General features: G+C 36.3%; 1 protein-coding gene across 2 annotated transcripts in view; it reads right to left on the bottom strand.

Annotated features, from left to right (window-relative positions):
- LOC139138743 (serine-rich adhesin for platelets-like) overlaps nucleotides 1–22,130 on the bottom strand; it is an 81,609-nt gene that overhangs the window by 14,018 nt on the left and 45,461 nt on the right. The window contains exons 2-6 of one of the 2 annotated variants that reach the window (XM_070707254.1): nucleotides 16,546–16,663; nucleotides 14,549–14,745; nucleotides 10,086–10,264; nucleotides 7,441–7,591; nucleotides 6,282–6,373 (exon numbers count right to left, since the gene is read on the bottom strand). In XM_070707254.1, the coding sequence (XP_070563355.1) occupies nucleotides 6,282–6,373; nucleotides 7,441–7,591; nucleotides 10,086–10,264; nucleotides 14,549–14,745; nucleotides 16,546–16,663 (737 nt within the window). Of the gene's footprint in view, nucleotides 1–6,281; nucleotides 6,374–7,440; nucleotides 7,592–10,085; nucleotides 10,265–14,548; nucleotides 14,746–14,802; nucleotides 14,994–16,545; nucleotides 16,664–22,130 lie in introns of both variants that reach the window. The other variant, XM_070707255.1, reaches the window with a different exon arrangement.

The following is a 22,130-nucleotide window of genomic DNA, read 5'->3' as shown; positions in this document are numbered from 1 at the left end:
CACTCAATCAACAAACCGGTTTACCGGGGACCCAGATCACATGACTAGGGTCAAAGCACTATCGATTCACCGGTGTCTCGCCATGTATTCCACACAAAATAAATGCAATGATCCTTTTATTCACCATATCGTAATACTAAACAATCTTGGTAGAGCCGATATGTGGAGTTGCCCTCATTTTCCTTTATATACATAATGGTTTTGTGTCTTTTGAATGAATGGATTTGTCAAAAATTCAGGACTGGCAACTTTCTGGCAGGACAGGCAAGTTTTGAAAGTTACCAGTCCTGATGTCTGGCAAATATTTTGGCCAGTTTCCAACACTGATTTCACATTTTCTCTTGTTTCACTCCTCCCAGAACGTCGACTTTCGAGGTTCGACATCGCGATGCTGTTTTTTCCCCGAGTGCTCATGGGTTGAATGAGATAAACGATGGCGGCGTCAGACACGAACGCTTCCCTCGCATAGAGAGAGAAAAGTGGGCTTTGTGTAAGTTTAAAAGCACAGCTTAGCATATCGTGTATCTAGACAAGTTGAGCGTGCTCAAAATAGGAGATCGATCACGATTTTGCATGAAAAACCGATTGTTTTCGGTGGAGAAACCGCGTTGCAACCAGTGGTTTTGCCCACAGGCTCTTGACTCAATGCAGGCGAACCGCCAGACGTCACTGATGCAATAACATCAGTGACGTCTGGCGGTTCGCCTGCATCAGTGACGTCTGCTGATTTTAAAGCGCAGTTTCTTTTCCAAAAACAGCCAATTTTTAATTTAAAATCGTGATAGATCCTAGTTTTCGAGCACGCTCATCTTGTTTAGATACACAATGTGCTAAGCTGCGTTTTTAGACTTATGCAAAGTTCGCATTTCTCTCTCTGTGCGAGGGGACCATTTCGCGTCCGCCATTTTGAATCTTGTTCGATAGCCAGTAACACTGCCCTGCTCCGCAGAGCTAGGTCTAGAATGGGATGTTGAATTGTAAAATAGGATTCGGAATGGCATGTTGTGTTGTCAAATGAAATTCAGAAGAGCATGTTGAATTGTAAAATAGAATTTGGAATGGCATGTTGTGTTGTGAAATGAAATTCAGAAGAGCATGTTGAATTGTGAAATAGAATTCGGAATGGCATGTTGTGTTGTCAATGAAATTCAGAAGAGCATGTTGAATTGTAAAATAGAATTTGGAATGGCATGTTGTGTTGTGAAATGAAATTCAGAAGAGCATGTTGAATTGTGGAATAGAATTTGGAATGGCATGTTGTGTTGTGAAATGAAATTCAGAAGAGCATGTTGAATTGTGAAATAGAATTTGGAATGGCATGTTGTGTTGTCAAATGAAATTCAGAAGAGCATGTTGAATTGTGGAATAGAAAATGGAAGAGCATACACAGTTGTGGAATAGGATGCAGAGCAGTGGAATAGCATGTTGAGTAGTGAAATAGAAAACGGAGTTGCATGTCAAGTTGTAAAATCAAAGTAGTAATTTTGGCATGGATTGGACACCATAGCACGATTGCGTGATTCCCCCTCTTTGATGTGCTGCGCGCTGCCAACTGTACATAGAAGGGGCGACCCATCGCGCACTGCACTGAGCTGGCATATCAAATATCATGGGTGTCACACTTCGATGCATTTGGCCCGTTATTGGCACCTGTGCTGTTAATACTTTGGCAACAGGCATTGTATAGTGTAGCAAGAACATTTACATGAAAGGACTAATTTTAGTTTGATTTTGATACTTTTTGTACTTTCCGTACGCTGATTTTGCATATGAAAGCCTGTCAGCCATATACGTTCACAAAAGTTCATTGCCCTAGCTATATAAGGTTTCTGTGTCACATTATCTCTGTACGATTGAGAAGAGAGACATACTATCTCTGTACGATTGCGAAAAGGAGACAACTGAAGTTTTTATGCATAGTATGAATGTCCATAACACTATGAAATAATTCTGGTAGCAAAAATTGACACGGAAATTGGACTTTACTGTTACATAAACGTGCTCACTTCAGTGATGGCATTGGCACTGTGACGGGACTGCATCGTGCATGCAATGAGAGTCATAAGCAAGCTGTAGTGTCAATGGGCCCGTTTTTGAATTCAGTGAACAAACATTGACTTATTTTTTTGGCAAATAAACCCTAAAGTTAACTGTCGGTGACAACCAGCCTTTCTGTTTGTTATTTTCCCATTGTAAAATGACTGACAAAAAGCAATTAGAGTGAATCTGACATCGAGAAACTCCACATTCAAAGCATGGCAAACTGAGACTAGTCCGACCTCCTAAGTTGTTCGTTTTAACTCTACTGAGTCTGCGCACAAGACTACAAGACCAGCTAGGTCACTAGAAAAATACAGCTAACTGGTTTGTATAGGGCAATCTTGATCCAAACTCTACAGTGGTTAGGGATGATATAAGCACAGTAAAAACATGACAAACAAGTATATTATTTTTTTCAGAAGATGGAAAAACATTCCTTTATAACTACTAAAGATTTTTCATGCTTTGTGTAAACGCACACAGTTCAGTTTAAAATGAAGAAAAATCCCTTGAAGGTACATGTACAGTGGAAATGGCTTGCTGTTGTTATTATGTTTGAATGTATTTTAAGCCCTAAGAAAGCAAACATACAGAATAAGTACAAACAAAAATACAGAATATTGTAGCATACAAAATACGCTACAATTTTTCCAGGAATATTAATGCGTATGACTATTAATGAGGCCATCCGCCACTCTTCTAGCTATATACATTCACAACAGTGATACTCAATCATGTTGACTTTTGAAAAACTCCTATAGAGGATGGTGTTTGCAGTCAGCATCTTGGATTGTGTAAGCAAGTGATTTATTGCTTGTAGTATGTATATCACAAGTGACATCATTGCAACATTAAAACTTATGTGTAAAGCCGTGATTATATGTTTCAGTTAAATCCCCCCAAAATTTTAAAATCCCCCTCAAAAATTCCTGTAGAGGGGGACCAGTCCCCCCTGGTGTAGCATCCTAGATGAAACACTGTTATAGGACAATTTTTCTCAACAACATGAATACTCCTGTTATAGTATGACACACTGTATGATCGCTGTATGCATTTTCATGACAAATGGATCAAAATAAAGTCATTCTTCAAAGTTTGCTTTTTTCTTTTCAGTTCTAGAGTTCATTCTTGTGCATTCAAAGTGTCCAAATGTCAATAAAATTGCACAGCACCTTGACAACCTCATCAAATTACTTGAATCTGGACAATTTGAGGAATGGGTACACCATTACAGTATACAGAAGCAGTCTTTTGTCTTCAAGTTCTTGCACGTTTCTTTCAAATTTCTTGCGTAATGTGTATGCTCTGATGGAATGTCATAGTTTTGCTGAAAGGTGCCTCTGTTTTGAAAGAAAACACTAAATAGATTGGGTAACTTGTAGCCTCTTCATTCAACTTTACAAAGATGGGGCATCAGAGAGAACAAGACACTGGTGATTTAATTGACAAAAGTATTCCCTGTAGCTTCCTCTGGACCAGCACCTTTCCTTTCCATCAAATCAATGAAATCATTTCGCAATTGCCATTATCCACGCAAAGATTCATCAGACCCAAATTTAGGTGGACGCTTCACATCTATATTCCTTACACTTTCAATCAAAGTACACACCCCAGATTGATTGAAAAGATGAAGTATCATGGCATAAATGGAAATAATATTCTACAGTGGGTCAAAGCTTGATTGACAAATACAAAACAGCGAGTAGTCATAAATGTCATGTAGCATCATCTGAATGGAGAATACGTCACAAGTGGTGTCCCACAGGGTTTAGTTCTTAGACCAATACTCTTTCTAATCTACATCAATCATACTGGCAGTGAAATTATTTCTGAACCTGAAAAATTTACTGACAATGCCAAGACATATCATCCCTTGCGAAATTGTTAGTAGTGATCCTGGAATTCTACTAGATGATTTGGACAAGCTACAAAAAATGAGTGAACACTGGCGGACACATATTGGCTACAACAACCCCTTCCATAAATACTCAATGAACAATATTTCACTGGGACGTACAACTGAAGAAAATGACTTGGGTGTTCTACTTCATTCTACCTTAATACCTTCTAGCAGTGTGATAAGTTTGCAAAAAAGCAAACAGAATGCTTGATCTCATCAAACAATCATGTCGATCAAAAAATGTCATTCTTCATCTTTACGAGCGACTTATGAGACCACAGCTCGAATATGCGGTACAAGCTTGGTCACTATGACTACAAAGGGACATAAACATCTTAGAAAAAGTGCAACACTGGGCAACAAAAATAATACCTGAACTCAAACACCACAATTATCAAAATAGACTTAAACTGAGCTTGCTTTATAATTAACACTCGAACAAAGAAGAATTTGCGGCGACATGATTCAACTCTACAAAATTATCAAAGGCCATGACCACTGTAAGATTAACCTTTCACTTGAGTTAGCAGCCAACTCGAGAACTCGCGGACACCATACCAAACTTCATAAAACTAACCGTTCGACTTATAACACAAGAAAGTACTTTTTCAGCAAGAGTTGTGGACACCTGGAATAAATTACCAGCCGATGTCATTAATGCAGAAAGTGTGACCTCCTTCAAGAGTAGCTAGCTACTACAAGTTTTAGCTTTCACAAGAGGTATTCTAATATACTTTCCCTTACCCAAACTGAACAAAAAATTACGTGAAGGCATTTCGTTTACAGGACTGATCATTGGTTTGTTTTTGTTTCAAGTTAAAATGGACGAATGAACCAAATTTTTGGCAAACCTGAAAGACCGATAACTAGGATAGGCTTCAACACTTTCCGATTCTTCCGTCTGCCATAAGTTTACTCTCTGAGTCGTGGTACCCAAGTCCGATTGGACTGAATCTCTCTCTGTTCAAGTCCCGATTGCTCGCAATGACCTAGCTGCAGTATACCCCGGTAGTAGCTCGAGATTTTGCCTGGGCATTGGGTCAGACGGCAAAACCAGATCTGGTTTTGCCTATATGCAAAACCTCAAGCTACTGTACTGCGGCTAGCAATGAACATGCTCGCAATGCCTTCAAGTTGCCGTGCAAAGGTTTCCTGTTTTGTAACTTTGATATTTCCCTGCTTTCATCCATTTTTTATTGTGACGGCAAAGCCACAAAATGCAAAGCCACAACTGACAGCGAGAACGTGAGGTGGCGAGTATTGACAGGGGTAAATGTGTAGCGAGTACTGTTATGTCGTCGCATGGTCCTTTAGTTAAATCTGACTGCCGTAAAGGAGTGTTTCGTCGCAAAGTTAAAGCCACGACTTGTTTTTGTGGCAAAATAGCGCCACCAGCGGTGAAATTTTGAAAGGAAGTTTTGTGTGTTTTTTTTCTGAAAAATCTCCAAAAACCTAGGCGCGCGCGGACGCAAAACAAAGAATTTACTTACTTTGGCCTTAGGGTGACGTCAAAAGATCGATGTTTGAAAAAAAACTTAATTGCTTAAGTTTGGGGGTGGGGGGTTTTTGGCCAAATTAATTTCTGTGCAGTCAAAAACGATTTAACGTTTTTAACGTAATCTTGGCAAATTTTACGATTTCAAGGCTGTTTTTTGTACGCTTAAACCGATCCAGTCACCCGTATTTTTGTTACTTTATAATGGTTTTCAATTTTTATTTAATTCAACGGTACATTGGTACGTCGTTTGAAAGAATTAGTACAGGGTATGAGTCCGCAATGTTTTTCAATTTTAGGTCAGTTAAGTTAGAAGGGGGGGTGGGGGGGTCTGAGGCCAAACTTAAGCAATTAAGTTAGATTTATTATGTTGAACTTTTGATGTTGCCCCTTATTCAATTGTACAAATCAGATGAACTTATGGTAATATCTCATACTCTAAGGTGTCCAATCAGAAAGACACATTGGTGTGACTGACTCGCTGATAATAGATGTACACCCCTTTTGGAATGCCTTCAAACATATTGAGCCAAATACCACTTCAAGCAATCAATAACCATCATGTGCAGAAACTTTTCATGTGTGTATAAAACAAGATTAAGCACTTTTTTCTCAGTCACTGCAAGCAAGACACTTTCCAGCCTTCAAACAGCTTACCGGTATATGTAGTAAAACTGCTGACACTAATTGTTTCTGTAATTTTATCAGTGCGAGCTTGGTAGCATTTGTCTACAAACTCAAGATGCATGGACAAACACATACAAATAACGACATATAACACTTACCCCCAAGTGTGTTGTATGCAAAAGGGAGCAAATAAGCAGTTAGATTAACTGATAAACTCACCTCCCATAATATATATATTCTCCTTTTATTTGGAGAATAATCACAGTCATGGGATTGTCCATCCTCACTCAGCGTCACTCCTCTCTCTGGAGCTGAAACATTCATAATATCATACAGTATTTGATTTTCAAATGTGTTTTGGCAAGGTCTAATTTGTGTCGACTCTTTTGTTATGCTTTTTAAATATCATATCGATTTTGATTTGCACTTGTGGGAAGATCAAACAAATTCAGAGCACTTGTGAGAAGATAAAACAAATTCAGAGAAAACTTGTAATCTGAGATGGAGAAAACTGGTGCTGTCTAAAAATATATACGGCAGATCAAAACACACTGGCACAATTGCTTCTTTTGAACTTTCGATGTGTAGAAATACAGGTACATGTATGTCAACTCAAGAAAGACATGGTTCTTACCCTTTCACCCCCAGTTCCCTGTATACAGGTCCAACTTTACCATAGAAAACAATGGATTTGGGACAAACCATGGTGGTGAAAGGGTTAAGGGCAAACCATGTTATCTCCTTTTAGTATCATTCAACCGTAATTTTTGGGTTAAGTATGAATTATTGGAATCAAAATAGCAATTATCTTTTTAATGTCCCAACTGTTGTAGAAACAAAATCAAAATTTATGTCAGAGTATTTAAAGTATTCAGACTGAGGATCATATGTAGCATGTATTAAAAGTTAATACACAAGGTTCATGATGAATTTTAAATCCACTGTCCTCCAGTGAAAAACATTTTAATATCATTTTAATATCATGCAAACCACTCAAAAAGCCTCATTCAACTCCAGCTATAAGGTGCGCCTCTATACTAAATCCATTATGCAGAAGTAGATCAGATTTTTAGCTACTGAGGACACACAAACATTGCTGTCCTCTGTGTAACACCACAGAGACATGTACGGTAGACTGATTGATTGCAGTCACTCGACATTCTAGTGTAAATATGGCATAAGTACTTTAAACATTACAGCCAACTTTCTAAGGGATTTCATTCATTTGCAGTCACAAGTTTACTTTCTATTGTTATTCATGTTGGAAATGTGAGGTACATTATGCTGATTCATTTAAAAACTCTCATGTAATGCTGCTTTTTCCAATTCCCAGGAGACAAGGTTTCACAAACCATATTCATATTGCATATTTTCCTACCTTCTTCATCTGTTTTTACTGTCACTCTTACAGGATCTCCATATTCCTTCCGCTGCTGCATTCTTCCCTGCAACACTATTTCGTATTTTGTCCATGGGATAATTCCATCAGATAGATCTGCAAACTGAGCACTGTCTCTATTAACGGTAACCTAAAAGACCAAAAAAGTTTTTTTCTCATTGTAATGAACATTGTTAAAGGCACATGAGCTTCAACTTTTTGTATTATTTTCATGATTTTATATTAAGATTAAAATTAGGAATGTTCTTACTCAGAGACGTTTACTGAAGAATAATTATCCACTGAGTGGGACTGCATGGGGAGGTTTCAGTAAGACAAATACTAAATAGGTGCCACACCAATATGGCCGCCTCCATACAACTACATGATAAACAGCGTATTCATGTACACATTTGAATCCTTACAAATACAACATGGTGCAACCCACTAAAAGGACAGGAAAGGGACTTACTACACTTTGACAAAAAATTATGTTTTTCACGTAGTTGGAACATGGCAAGATTTTTGAAAATGGTTGGGAAATTTAAAACGAACAAAACTCTGTTCAATTTCTTGCCTATTCTGCCACAAGTAAACGTTATTGAGGCATAGTTAATGACTATATCGTTCAAATTGCAGATTGCAATAAATAGCTCAGGAAATAAGCAGTACCTTGAGGTTAGACAAATTTCGCAGAGTTGCAGCTCATGGGCCTTTAACTAGTTTTATAATATGCCTGCATCACTAACAAGCTACTTTTCAAATATAAAAATACTTATTCTTAAAGTGCAAAAATCTAGCCCCAAAGATTTGCATTTAATTTATTATTTCAACACCTTTTGAAGAAGCCTGAATGAGGTCATCCCTGCAAATGGACCATATCTGATTGCCACTCTGCTACGATACGTAGTTTTAAGGGAAGTTGATCTTTGATGAAAATTAATCAATTTTAGGAAATAGATAAAAATCTAAATGTGCACATTTTATACCAATGTTATACTAATTTTGATTCTGTCTGTGGCCTCTCAGCTAGGCGACTGATGCCGTATGTTGTGGTTCGAATCCGATTGAAAACTATCCGTATTTGACAAAACTTACTTACAAGCTGCATACAAATTTCACGTTTATATTGGCAGTATAGTGAAAAACATGTTTTGACCAAATATAAGAAAACTAGTCCCAAAAATTTGCATTGTGCAAAGTTCAGAACATTTGTTACAAGCTGAATGAGGTAACTGCTAGAAACTTACAATTAAATATAGACAAACAGTTGAAGAAAACTGAGCAAAAAGGGAGAACAAATCTCAAAAAGTTAATATACATTTTAGTTAATTATTCACAAAATTAAATTAGGACATCACAAAGAAGGTATACATACAGAATTACGAAGCTATATGACTTTCTGTATAGAGGAAAAATACCGTCAAGGACAGTGTGCTCATATTTTGTTTGAATTGGACCATTCAAGAAATGTTAAAAAAAGGAAAAAAAGAATGACAAAAGTAAATAAGATCTGAAACTTTAGGTACTGGAGGTCAACTTTAGCAACATGCATAGCAGAGGAATGTTTCAACACAGTCCCTCTTAGTTTGAGCAGGTCTGCTAATATGTAACAGTTCATGAACAATGACAGGAAATGACTCATAATCTGTTTCAGTTACTGCCACCACTCCTACACATAATACTATAGGTACACTGCATACAAATAGGTTAGAGATCATAGAAGCTCTGACTCAGATTGGGCTGTTTCAGTTAATACCACCACTCCTGCACATTTGCAGGATTTCCCCTTTTTCTTACCTCATTTGCATATTTTTGACACTGACATGTTCATTTGAACAACGTCACATCTCAACCCTTGGTCTACCTGTACACCAAATACTGAGATGGTAGCGAAGGCAGTTTGGGAGCTTTTGCGTGTGAGGGACATACATCCGCACATACATACATACATACATGTACATACCGGTACATACATACACAGACATACAGACGCCACCGACTCACCTTATAAGCTCTTTTTTGTATTTATATACATACAAAATATGAGCTAAAAACTGTTTTGATCAAAAGAGAGAAAATTACCCAAAATCATCTTTAAAATAAGCGAGTGCAAAATTTTTCAATCGTATAACCAATCAAACTTCAGTCATCCTTTTTGACTCCCATATTAAATTTGACAAATTTGTCAGCAATGCATGATTGCAGGGCAGGGTAGCAAAGTAAATGCACCAACCTTTGTCAAGACAGCCCCAGGAATACTTTTACCCAATGTCAAAGAACTTGTAGCTGTAGTATGTAGATCCATTTTATTTTTGACAATGACAAATCAATTAATTGATCACTTTAATTTCTGGAATTGGCACACTTATGATCATTTGAATAACCTTCTTCTATTCCTGATGTATAAAAGTACATTGAGTCTCTTAACATGTACATGTAATTTAAATATGCCCTAATCTCAAGTTTTAGCATGTATACATTAACAAAAATCCTTTTATTTTGATCAAAATATTAAGCTGATTGGTATAGTTATTTTGCATTTGGAAGCTAAAAGTGTGATATAATGATTAGCTTTAATACATATTTTACCTGCATTATAATCAAGTAGTGTATCTAGCAGATATTCATAGGAATATACTTACACATGAATGTGAATTAGAAGGATTGCAGTATGTAATATTATAATAAATAGTATAGTAGTACGTCATTCGCTTTTGAGTCCCATTAGAATGATAATAGGGTGTGAGAGGTGACAGCCATCGGAGAGAAATGGATCGACTTGTTGTAGAGATGTGTATGATCTCTGCTGCTCCAAGTGTGGCTGTAAGAACAATATTTGTATGATTATAAAGACAACACAAAAAGTAAGTCTTTTGTGTTTCAGTGGCTTTGCTTTGTGCTGATATAATGGTACACATGCATATCTAAAATTTCATTTTTTCATTCCTATGACACCACTAATTAAATGATAAAGGTACTGGTATTTTGATTTGGGAGAAATACAGAAAGTCAGAAATAACCATCCTCTTCTAAGTGATTTTCTTACCCATACAGTCAAAAGTACACATTGACCGATGACCGCATATCACCCTGACCCATGGACATTTAGCAAGAATAAATCATGAATTTGACAGTGCTTTTTGGGACCTGGAAGTTTTATGCATGATATTTCATAGCTTGAGCATGCAATTGTGCAATCCCCCTAATGTCACATAAACATCATTGTGACCACCCTCTCCCAAGATCTAATGGTCCGTCCCTTAGTTTGAGCAGGTCTGTTAATATGTAACAGTTCATAAACAATGACAGGAAATGACTCAAGGTCAGTGGAGTATCCTGTTTCAGTCATGCTACCACTCCTGAATATTTGCAGAATATCTCTTTTTCTTACCTCATTTGCACATCTTTGACAATGACGTGTTCATTTGAACAACATCACATCTCAACCCCTGCATCTACCTGTACCGGTACACCAAATACTGAGATGGTACATGTAGCTTAGGCGGTATGGGAGATTTTGCGTGTGACGGACATACATCCGCACATACATACCCACATACATACATACAGACGTACAGACGCCACCGACTCACCATAAGCTCTTTTTGGTATTTATATAAATACCAAATATGAGCTAAAAATAATGCTACATGTACCTCATCAATTTCTACACCCCCGCCTCCCCTTGATGTCAAATTTTCCATCCCTTGTAATTGACTGTGTTTTGATAAAGAGCTACAATGGCCAGATGATAGGAAATGTGAAGTAGGTGAGCTATTTACAACCTTGGGGATATTTTAAATGCTATCAGTGCTGTCATTCAAATATAAACAGCAGATGGTGACATGCCTTCCACTGGGGAAGGGGGGGGGGTGATTATGGCATCTGGAATTATCTCCATGGATCCAAATTTCTTATAAGTTGAGCGTCTTACACTGAAAAGATGCAAAAATTGGTCGACAATGAAAAACTGCTAGCTTTGTTTTCTGGATCAAATTACGCTGCAAATTGATACTAAATATGACAGAATTATGTTCACAGCCTTAACCACTGTCCCACAACATATCCTGGGTTGGTATAGGTCATTTAAAGTTACAGACTGAGAAAATTACCTAGTAAATTAAACAAATTTGGGAGTTCCCAACACTTTGAGCAGGAGATTTATCTAACTAATAATCCTTTTGGACTTTTATGTCAAATTACAAAGCTACAAGGCAAGTAGTTTTTGAGAACAAGTTTTTGACCAAAAATGACAACATTGTATTAAAAATACAAATTTGCATATTTCAGGAAAATTTCCACATATTCAACTGTTGTCATCCCTGGGCATCTGTCCAATATAAGAGTTCTCTGTTCTCTGTCCGGCTGTTTTAAAGAAAAAATATTTTCACAATTTTTTGACCAAAATGACAAAATATTGCCCCAAAACGGTAATTTTGCCAATTCTGTGTAATTTCAACAAATTAGAAGGGTAACAACCCTTGCAAAGACACAACCAAACGTACACTTATACATACATACATACATACAGACGCCACGGACTTCAACCTATAACGGTACGTTATACCACTCTCCGCCTTGTGCCCATTGTTCTAACCATGCTTTCTAATTTCAATAACCGAATATTTTATTATTACCACCTGGCTTTCTTTCGTTTAAAAAGTGTCCCATTTACAAGTTCTTTTGTTTAAAAGTGTCCAATTTACTAGTAAATTGGACAGTTCTTTTGTTAAAAACTGTCCGGTTTACTAGTAAATCGGACACTTTTAAACAAAAGAACTTGTAAAATGGACACTTTTTAAACAAAAGAAAGTCACGTGGTGACCAGTAAAAGACAAAACAAATGCAAGACATTAACCAGAAGAAATTTATTTCACCATCAAGTACAGAGTAAAGACACTTTAAAAGAATCACCGGACTGAATTAATTTTGCATGACTGTACATCTCAAATCAATTACAGGTCACCGTGAAATAACGGTATTGATTGCAAATATCACTTCTGTGTTAAGGTTATTGTTATCACGATCATTCGAATCTGAAATTTAAGACTTCAAAGTCAGTTGTCAAACACTGAATGTGGAGATTTCAGTCGCCTTTGGTAAAGTTAAATCTAGCTACAGGCAAACACACACGCAGTACCACAGTCATTGTGGATCTAGACATAGTTTTTTTGTACTTGCAGTTTCTGTTGCGCCTTTCTCTGACGTGGCTGTGTAGCTTGGTCTTCCGATTGTGGCCGTTAGCACTGGCGTGACAGGGGGACTTTCCTTTTCCATCTTTGGCTTTGGTAGTTGAAGTGCACCGGATACAGCTTACAGCTTTGTACTTCATCCGCCATATCGAAATACGTTGAGCGACTCGACAATTGCGTGTATGTGCTCAAAGTTTTCAACTCAAATGAGCAAAGCGTGACTCTAACGTCTGCATACATCTGCAAACATCTTTTCACTTCATTCAACCAACCAATCAATCAAACATAATTCATACAATTCAAATCAAACCAGGTGCTCAACCACGTCATCGCACTACAATAGCAACACATGTCAACTTTGTTTTATCCAATCATGGGTTATTTTTTTATACTTTCGTTCAACAAGGTGTCAAAACGCATCAATGTTTTCCTGCCAAAGTTTCAACTTGCACTGCACTAAATTACAAATTAAAACATTCGGCGTGCAAACAAGGCTCTAAAACTCGGCAAAGTCGTGGTATAACACAGTAAGCGAACTCGTAGTCAGCAGTTTACAGAATTTAACGGTACAGTTTGCCATAAAACTCCTCGGCCCTGTGGGCCTCTGAGTTTTACTGGCAAACTGTATCGTTAAATTCCGTAAACCGCCTCCTACTCGTCCATTTACCTATAGATAATCTCATATTGGTATATAAAATGTGAGCTAATGTAATGTCTTGTCTGAGCTCATATTAAATATATGACCAGAAGGAAAACAATACCACACTATATGAATTTCAACATTATTGAACATGCATGCTGAAGTAAAAGAAAAGTATGAACTATCTTTAATTTTTCTTGATTTTAAACTGGATGATACTCCAAAATCTAAACATCACACTAAGCTTTGACAGACAGTGGGAATGCATTTGCTCTTTGACCGATTATTTAATGTGACAAATTCAAGAAACATAGGATTAATTTTTTTGTTTCACAGAGAAAAATTGTTTCACAATCAATTAAAATTAATGTATTTTAATCCTAAATATGGAGATAATGCAATGCATATCCCATGCTGTGCATGGTAGACTTAGAAGCAATTGGGCACTGAGACCATAATTTCCAATCAATCCCAGCAGTATGTTGTAACCTGATAATTTTCTGTGTACATTTACCGGTATCATGAGTCCCTTCCAAAAGTTGTCAATCAGAAAATTGATGTAAAACATTGCGAGTCTGAATACAATATCTATCCCCAAAGTGCATTCTCCTTAAACATGCTTTAGGGGGTAAAAACTTGAAAGGGATGCATAATGCCAATGAAATGCTAGAAAGACAGAGGTTCTTTTGCAGAATGCAGTGAAATCAAATGCACATCAATCAGTAAGATATACAGGTATACCAAAATACTTGAGAAGAGTATCCACGATTGTTTTGATATGCTGACTTCAGCAGAAATCGGTCTTTCAGAATACTACCTCATGTGTTACATCATCTCATTAGCCACATGCCTTTAACAGCTGAAAGCTTTGATTTTGCACAGCATTATTAGCTAATTTTCTATTAGCATGCTCATATTAATCTGCTCATATAAAATATCACATGTTGAATCCCTGATGTATTACAAATATGGGCAATCCTGGGAAATGATATAGACAGGAGTTTTTCAGATTATATTGGCACTTTCACCAATAGTTTTGGTATATTTAATGATAATGAGAATTTATCCATAACAGTTTCATATGCATACATCTTTTTAAGTCTGCAGAATATTTCAATACCTGATGTCAAAATTATACCAGTATATTGATTCAAGGAAATAATGTAGGACACTGATTTTCTTATATTTGACTCAGTTTCTTTTGGGTAGAAATGCTGGTATTTATACATTTGCCAAGTATATAAAATTACAATTCTTTGATATAAATGCTTACCATCATTATATGGTTCTACTCTAACTTCTGTGAATGAATCACTATCTTGATTGCCCTCCCATGCAGCCTTAACTCTGATAACCCAAGGGCCAATAATGTTATCAAAGTCTGCTCCAAAGTGGCAAAATTGGAGTGATGTGTTGCTACATTCTGGTTTTTGTATCCATTTATCGGGATCATGCACCAACTCCGCATCTCTGAAAGCCAGAAATATAGCAAGCATTACGAAACATAGTTCAGATCTGTAAGCTTACCGGAGTTTGATGCGGTGAAAAACAGCTGGGGAGTTGGACTGATGCTTAATCCTTCTTCTTTGCTATGACTTCCAACATGCACACACCATTGTGTATGAGGCTCAATGTCATTACCCAGGTTGCAATTTCTCTCAGTTGTGTTAGTACATTCAGGTATTTTTTTTAAGGGGCTGGTCGACCATTTATTACAGCTGTAAGAAACATACAAACACCATGCTCTCTTACATGCAGTAGCAGTTAGAAAAAATACTGCCAAAGTCCCTGAAGCTACTATACATATAGACATGGACACAAACTGAAGTATTTCCTGACTGTATGAAATTATCTCACTAAGGTCATCCTAGGGACCTGTAAACCAAATATTAAAGCTGTCTGACCAGCGGTTTTGAAAAAACAAGCAACCCAACAGTCAACAGAGCTCTGCTGTGTTATGTAGAGAATAACTTTTTGTGACACATGTATTTATTAAGAAGGTGGATATCTTTGATAGCTCATTTCAGGATGGCCTAACCAAAATGGCAAAATTAGCTGCAAAATACAAATTTGAAGATTTCATCATAGTTACAATATATTACATTATTAAGATAAAGCCTTGGAACTTGTATTCCAAATATCAAAGCTATCAATGAGTAACTTTTGAGAAACAAGTATTTTGACCAAAAATGGCAAAAATTGACCCAAAAATACAAAATTGAAGATTTCATCAAATGTCAATATATCACACTAAGACAACCCCTAGGAACCTGTACACCAAATATCAAAGGCATCAGACAAGTAGTTTTTGAGAAACACATTTTTTGACCAAAAATGGCAAAAATTGCACCAAAAATACAAAATTGCAGATTTCATCATATATTCAATATATCATATTTAGTTCATCTGTAGGAACCTGTATATCAAATATCAAAGCTGTCAGACAAGCAGTTTTGATGAAATAAATTTTGACCAAAAATGACAAAAAAATCCTTAAAAATACAGATTTGCATATTTCATCACAATTTGAACAAATCTAAGTTGGGTTATCCCAAGGGACCTGCATACCAAATAACAAAGCTGTCTGACAAGCGGGTATGAAGAGAAAGATTTTTTACCAAAAACGCCTACTAGCTGTTTCAATTGTGTCATTGTATTTACTTCATAAATATATTTGTAAATATTCTAAATAACTCTGAATACTATGGCCATCTGTCACTAGTGTGGTGAAAGCTATGTCCGCTGATGGCTGACTTGCCTTGGAATTGGGACAGCGCGAGACAATGATTGACATGTTCACGTGACTATTCCAAAATAGAATCTATGTGCCCAATTTGATTAAAATTCAATTAGCCATTCTTAAGATATCACACCAACAGACAAACAGATGTGGACATCACAACATGTTGATGCCTCTAAACCACTGTATCGACTACACACAAAAAATGCTGCAAATAATTTGCCACTTAAGTTGGCCATGATAATGGCCTTTTTTTAATATATATGCCCCTTATGTTAGACAAGCTGAATAATTTAATTACATGATTACATTATAAAAACTTATCTAAAATTACATCCTGGAGTAAACCAACAACATTGTTGTATGAAATGTTGTTACAAAAATCAAATAAACTTCATTGGAATAAATGAAGCACAAATATTCTATATACCGTACAAATGTGTCACATAAGAGTACGTACATATTAACAGTCATGATAGCAATATGACACAATTGATGGAGAAGCCAGCAGAAAATTAATGATAACTTACGCTTGATGTACTGTTGTGTAAAAGATAGTGTCATTGTCACTTGTGTCAGCAGGCGGATCCCAGGTCACAGTGCAATTCAAATTTGGGCAAGCATATTCAACATTTGTGGGCACATCACCTTTAAAAGAATCAAAGAACAAATTTACATTCAGAGTTATATTGTACACACATCGTGTGTGGATTTATGATGTATTGTGGAAGGACAGTGGATTTATGTAATACACAAACACTGGTTTGAACAAGTTGACACCTTGTTTACTGGTTTGAACAAGTTGGTACCTTTTTAAGTTATGTAGTCAGGTAAAATACCTAAAATGTTGGTACATTTCCTTTGTTTATATATAAATTCTTATCCTTCCTATCATGAAGGTTTTCAAGGTCCCGGCAAGCAGGCAACCGTCGAGCCCTGACTTGTTTTAACTATAAGATTCCTGAACCTATTTATTCAATTATGGTCTAATTAAGCAATAAAGCACACCCAGCGATGGTCTACCACAAGATTTTTTACCAGTTTACGACATATATGCACGAGTGATAGGGAGTGCATATACCGTATGAAGTGAAGTGGTCAAAATCGAGTGGTATACCATTGCTAGTTGTTGTTATTATATCATAATAGTATGTTGAAATTCTGGAGCGGAACATCAAAAAATTATTCTTGCTTTGCAGAGAGCTAGTGCGTGTGCCAACAGTGGTATATCAAGCCACGTTTCTTTTCGCGTCTTGACCAATCAGATCACTGCATTTGCGCCATCAATATACTGGTATGATATAATACAGTAATATCACTGTCTTATACAAATTTCGAAGAACTATAGCATCACCAAAGTCAAAAACAGGATGACACCCCCCACCTCCCATTAATCCATCCCCCCCCCCCAGGCCGAAGAAACTGACCAATCCCTAAAGAGACAACATTTAAATTTTTATGGATTGAACACTGTAGAGTGACTAAATTTTTCGTGATACCATTTATCCTGTGATTATCTCACATTTGTAATCCTCAGTGTGTACAAGTCATGGGAAATAACAGTACTCAAAGCCCTAGTGGTGATAATAAAATGACTACCGGTACCAAATGACATATAATCTGGTATTAGTGATTTGCTCTTTCTGTGGATCTACAGATACAGAAATTGGTGTGAATATGATGTCTGATACAGGCTGTACAGTACATTTATGACTGAAACCAAAATACATTTCCTAGTTGTACTTGGATATCATCAAACTCAGGAATGTTGCCCTTGTGTGACTTACAGGCACATATTCTTATTCACTTAGAAATTAAGAAAAATTATGTCAGCTTATTCTTTATTCAATAATCTGTCATTCATTCATTCATTATTTTATTCATCCTTTACATAATCCACCAATTCATTCATTAGTTCACTCATTAATCCAGTTAATGATTTCTCTCAAAGTTTTGTTTTACATCTCTGAAGGAATTGAAATGAATTTTTTCCATTAAGAATAAAACCATACAAGGAATGCCTGTTACTTCATTTAAAGAAATACTTTGTTAAATCTATATGTTAAGTTCAATGCATTGAAAGGCTGTCATAGAAAATTACACTGATATGTGCTGACTTTAAAATTGCTGGTTAAACTGAACGTTTGCCAATAACAACTTCATGATTTCTCAAGAATATTAAAGCCTTTACTATGAACGTAACACATTAGAGCTCAATGATAAAACTTTCTTTGAAATTGTGTATAACTCGACCTCTCAGGTGTGGACAAAATTGCAACATTATAACAACACAACAATTCCTATCATGGCTGGAATGCAGAGTGGTTTTGTACATTGTAAAGTCTACTCACGTCCACCAATAACACTGATGTTTAATTGACTTCTGGACTGGTTGGCCATAAAGTATGTACTATTTGCAGACACTCTAACTTTTGCAGACACTCAAACTTTTAATTGTTTCATATATCAGTGACAAAGAATTTTCCCATTTCTGGTTTCTGTCATTTTCAAAGGAAAAATGGAACAACCAGAATGCAAGCTTTACTGAACAATCATAAATCTATGATTTAAAATTTGATCCTTTTACAAAAAAATATGAAATAAGGTTACAGCACTGAACATGTATCAGTACAAGTGTACTGAAGAAACACATGTATGTCAATTTATTCATTCTCAGACATTACATTAATTCATCATTTATTTGTTTATTCAGTCATTATGCTCTACATTCCTTCATCATTATCATTTTCATTCTATGTTTTGACAACTTAACGTTTTGCTGTTCTTAAACTGAATAAAAATATACAACAAATATCTATGGGCTATTTTAAAATCAGAACTGGAAAGAGTTTAGTTGTTAGCACGAATTTTAAGCCTGAGTTGACAGGCTGATTGCATACACTATAGTTCCTGATTACAAAAATGGCCATGAATATTCATGATTTTTCATCAATGTTTTACTCTTTGCAAACGATAGGATAATAAAAACTAGGCAGTTGCCCAAAAATGAGTCATTGGATATTCACGCAGTTGTCTTTTTTTTTTTTCCTGCTTCTATGGCTTTTTCTTTCACTTTGGAAGAAACTTGTGCTTAACCTCTTGGTCAACTTCCTCATACCGGTATGTACGATGTCATTACTGGATGCCAAATGCTTTCATTTTCCTCACTTGAAAGTGACTACCTGTACAGGCATACTGTTCCAAAACTTGCAATATTAAATCTTTTTGACTTTGTTGGGGGAATTTCGAAATGAAGTTGGTGGACAGACCGACCAACTCATTCTCCAACAGTGTAAAATAATTGGAAATTATTCAAGTCTTGAAAGTTTGATTTTAAACAGTGGAACAGCAGTTTATACAAATTTTTGTGTAATAAGTTATAAAATTGGTCCATGATCAGATACTTCTGGCTGTCAATCTAGTGCAAGAAGCCAAATAGTTATCATGGAAACTTATTGGACTTCCCTACTTTCTTGAATGTTGCAGTTTATTAGTAGTACTTGGACAAAAGCCATTTTGGTAACTAATTACTCCAGCCTGAGCACCAAATTTTAAATTTGTTGGGGCCAATAAGCTTCTGAAAACACTAATTTTGACCCAGATTCACTATGGGCAAAAAGGGCCCTAAATTGTTCAGTACAGCGCCCCCAGCCGGACAACGCTTGGGGCTGGTTGCTAGTGACGACAGCGAACATTGTATCAATTTCATTTCAATAAAATATCGATCGAAATCTGCTCGCCTGTCGCTCGTATTTTCAGGTTACGTCATGAATTTGTCCATGACAGCCCGTATATATTGACTTATGTACCATAAAATCAACGTATCTGTTGTTTTCTTCCACTCAAATTGAATCGAAGACAGTTTGTTTAGTATTGGTGATACTTTTATGTCTCAGCGTATTTTGGCGCTCTTTGGACAAGTTTGGCGCCATGCGATCCGTGGGTATGCAACACAACATTGTATCAATTTGCAACAAAAGAATATCGATCGATAACGTTCACTACACGTTCACAGTGGAGACTCTACACCAGTTCGCTTCCGTTTCGTGCTATTTTTACCAATTTACTGCGATGTTCATGGTTCATATTCACCCAAATTTTGTATAAAAGACAACTTGACAGGTATTTGGTCTGTACAATTTAGGAGACACTTGCTGATTAATTTGCGTCAATTTCAGACCCTTGTTCTGCACATGTAAACGCCGTCAGATCGCCATATTGTTGACGGCAACAGTATATTTCATATATTTCAGTGATCAGAATAAATAGAATGGCAATAAAACAAATTTTATGAAGAAATTCAAAAATCTAAAACGATACGATTTTTGCTTATAAGTCAAAGGATCACCGTGCCAATTTTCATTATCATTGGTTCAGAATTGAAAAATTTGAACCGGCGAGAAGTGTGCAATCTGTTCGGTCGATCGGACGTGCATAAACCCATTGTTTTCTATCGGCATAAACGCCATTGTTTTCTATCCGAATCGAGATTATTCGGCACATCGTAAAATGAAAAATACATCTGAAAAACCGCCGGTTTAAATTTTTCATTTCGCTGTTATTTCTCACAATATTTGAGATTAAGCATCTCATGAAGGTTAACTAAAACTCTATGGTTTTAGTTTTTTAAATTTCCCTCTTATTTTTATGAAATGACGAGTTTACGATCGTTTGTGCTGTTGGCCGTGTTTTCGCCTATTTTTGCATACAGTATTTTCGCTTCGGTATTTTAAGAATTCCTTCATGAAATTATTGCCAAAATATCATAATGGACAGAGGAACATATGAGGAAATGGAATCTGCATCTCTTTCCTGAATATTTAGCTGTGCGGCTAGGAAATTCGGCAAAGTTTTCAACATTACGCGGAAGCTTGATTTGGCTCTCTTTACGCTCATTCAGCGTATGTGCGGCAAAAAATTGTCACATGTTGAGTGAACAAAATAGGGGCCGTTTTGCCCACAGTGATTACTGCCTAAAATTGCACAGAAAACACAATGATGAAAACTTTCACTAATTGAACAGATGGGACATATTGTATCCCTTGGGAAATGTACACCATTTGAAATCAATTAACAAAGCTATCATCTATAAATGCTGAATATACTTCACTCTCATACAGCTTTTTAAGGTATCTGTGTGAACGGAAATACATTTATACATAAAAAATTATAATAGGGTATATTATGTACATCTACATTAGTATTTGCCAGCCAGACTTACATGTAGTGTAACTTTAATTGCCATATACATGGAAAAGTGGTTAAAACACTCAGAAGTAACTCTTTCTCTTTTGTTTCGTTGTAAGAATCATATTTGTAAGCAACAGTGGAAATGTCAAGTGAATATATAAAAAAAAACGTGCACAGGAAATGTCAATCATATGATCCATGTTATCACCCTGCTTTCGATATAATTCCTAGTACTGGTATGTTACCTGCAATTCTTACAGAACTTTAACCTTATTGCAGGTTTAAGTACCAGATAAATCAATGTTGAATAGTCTGAAGGGTTATGTATAGTAGGCTGCATGCATCATTGTTCCCTCATTATAATATGTCAAAAATAAATATTTGCCTGGAAGTTTTGATTTAACTTTTGAAATCACTCACGTCAAAACAATCAACTGCTTAATCTGACAACAAACACTAGAAATGACATTTGATAGCAAGCTTAGACTATAAGCTTCAACAACAGCCATGAATGCAACTGTTGTCGAATTTTGTCTGTACATTTATTTCAAGCAGCAGTGCCCATCAGTGTGCCCTCTAAGCCAATATGATGCGCCACGACGCAAAAAAATTCTCTGTGACGCAAGAAAATTTTGAGTTGAATAGGAAATAATACATGGTGACTCAAGAAAAATTAGCAAATTTTCAAATTGACTCAAAAGTTTTCTGTAATCCTGTTAGTTAGAGGGCACACTGGTGCCCATCTGATGTCACACATGCAGTTATACTCGAATGTAGCAACAAACCTGTAACCCCAAACAGCTATTGACATCTAAAAGCGTATACCAAACACACTGAAAAAGTACAATTTCAGAAAATTTCGATATCTACTCATGATTTTTGAATGTTACACATGATGAGGTTTGGGATTGTCAACTTCAATACA

Source organism: Ptychodera flava, chromosome 8 (assembly GCF_041260155.1).
Source record: "Ptychodera flava strain L36383 chromosome 8, AS_Pfla_20210202, whole genome shotgun sequence".
NCBI lineage: Eukaryota > Metazoa > Hemichordata > Enteropneusta > Ptychoderidae > Ptychodera > Ptychodera flava.
Note: the sequence above shows the minus strand (reverse complement) of the source record. Positions and strands in the feature narration are given on the sequence as shown.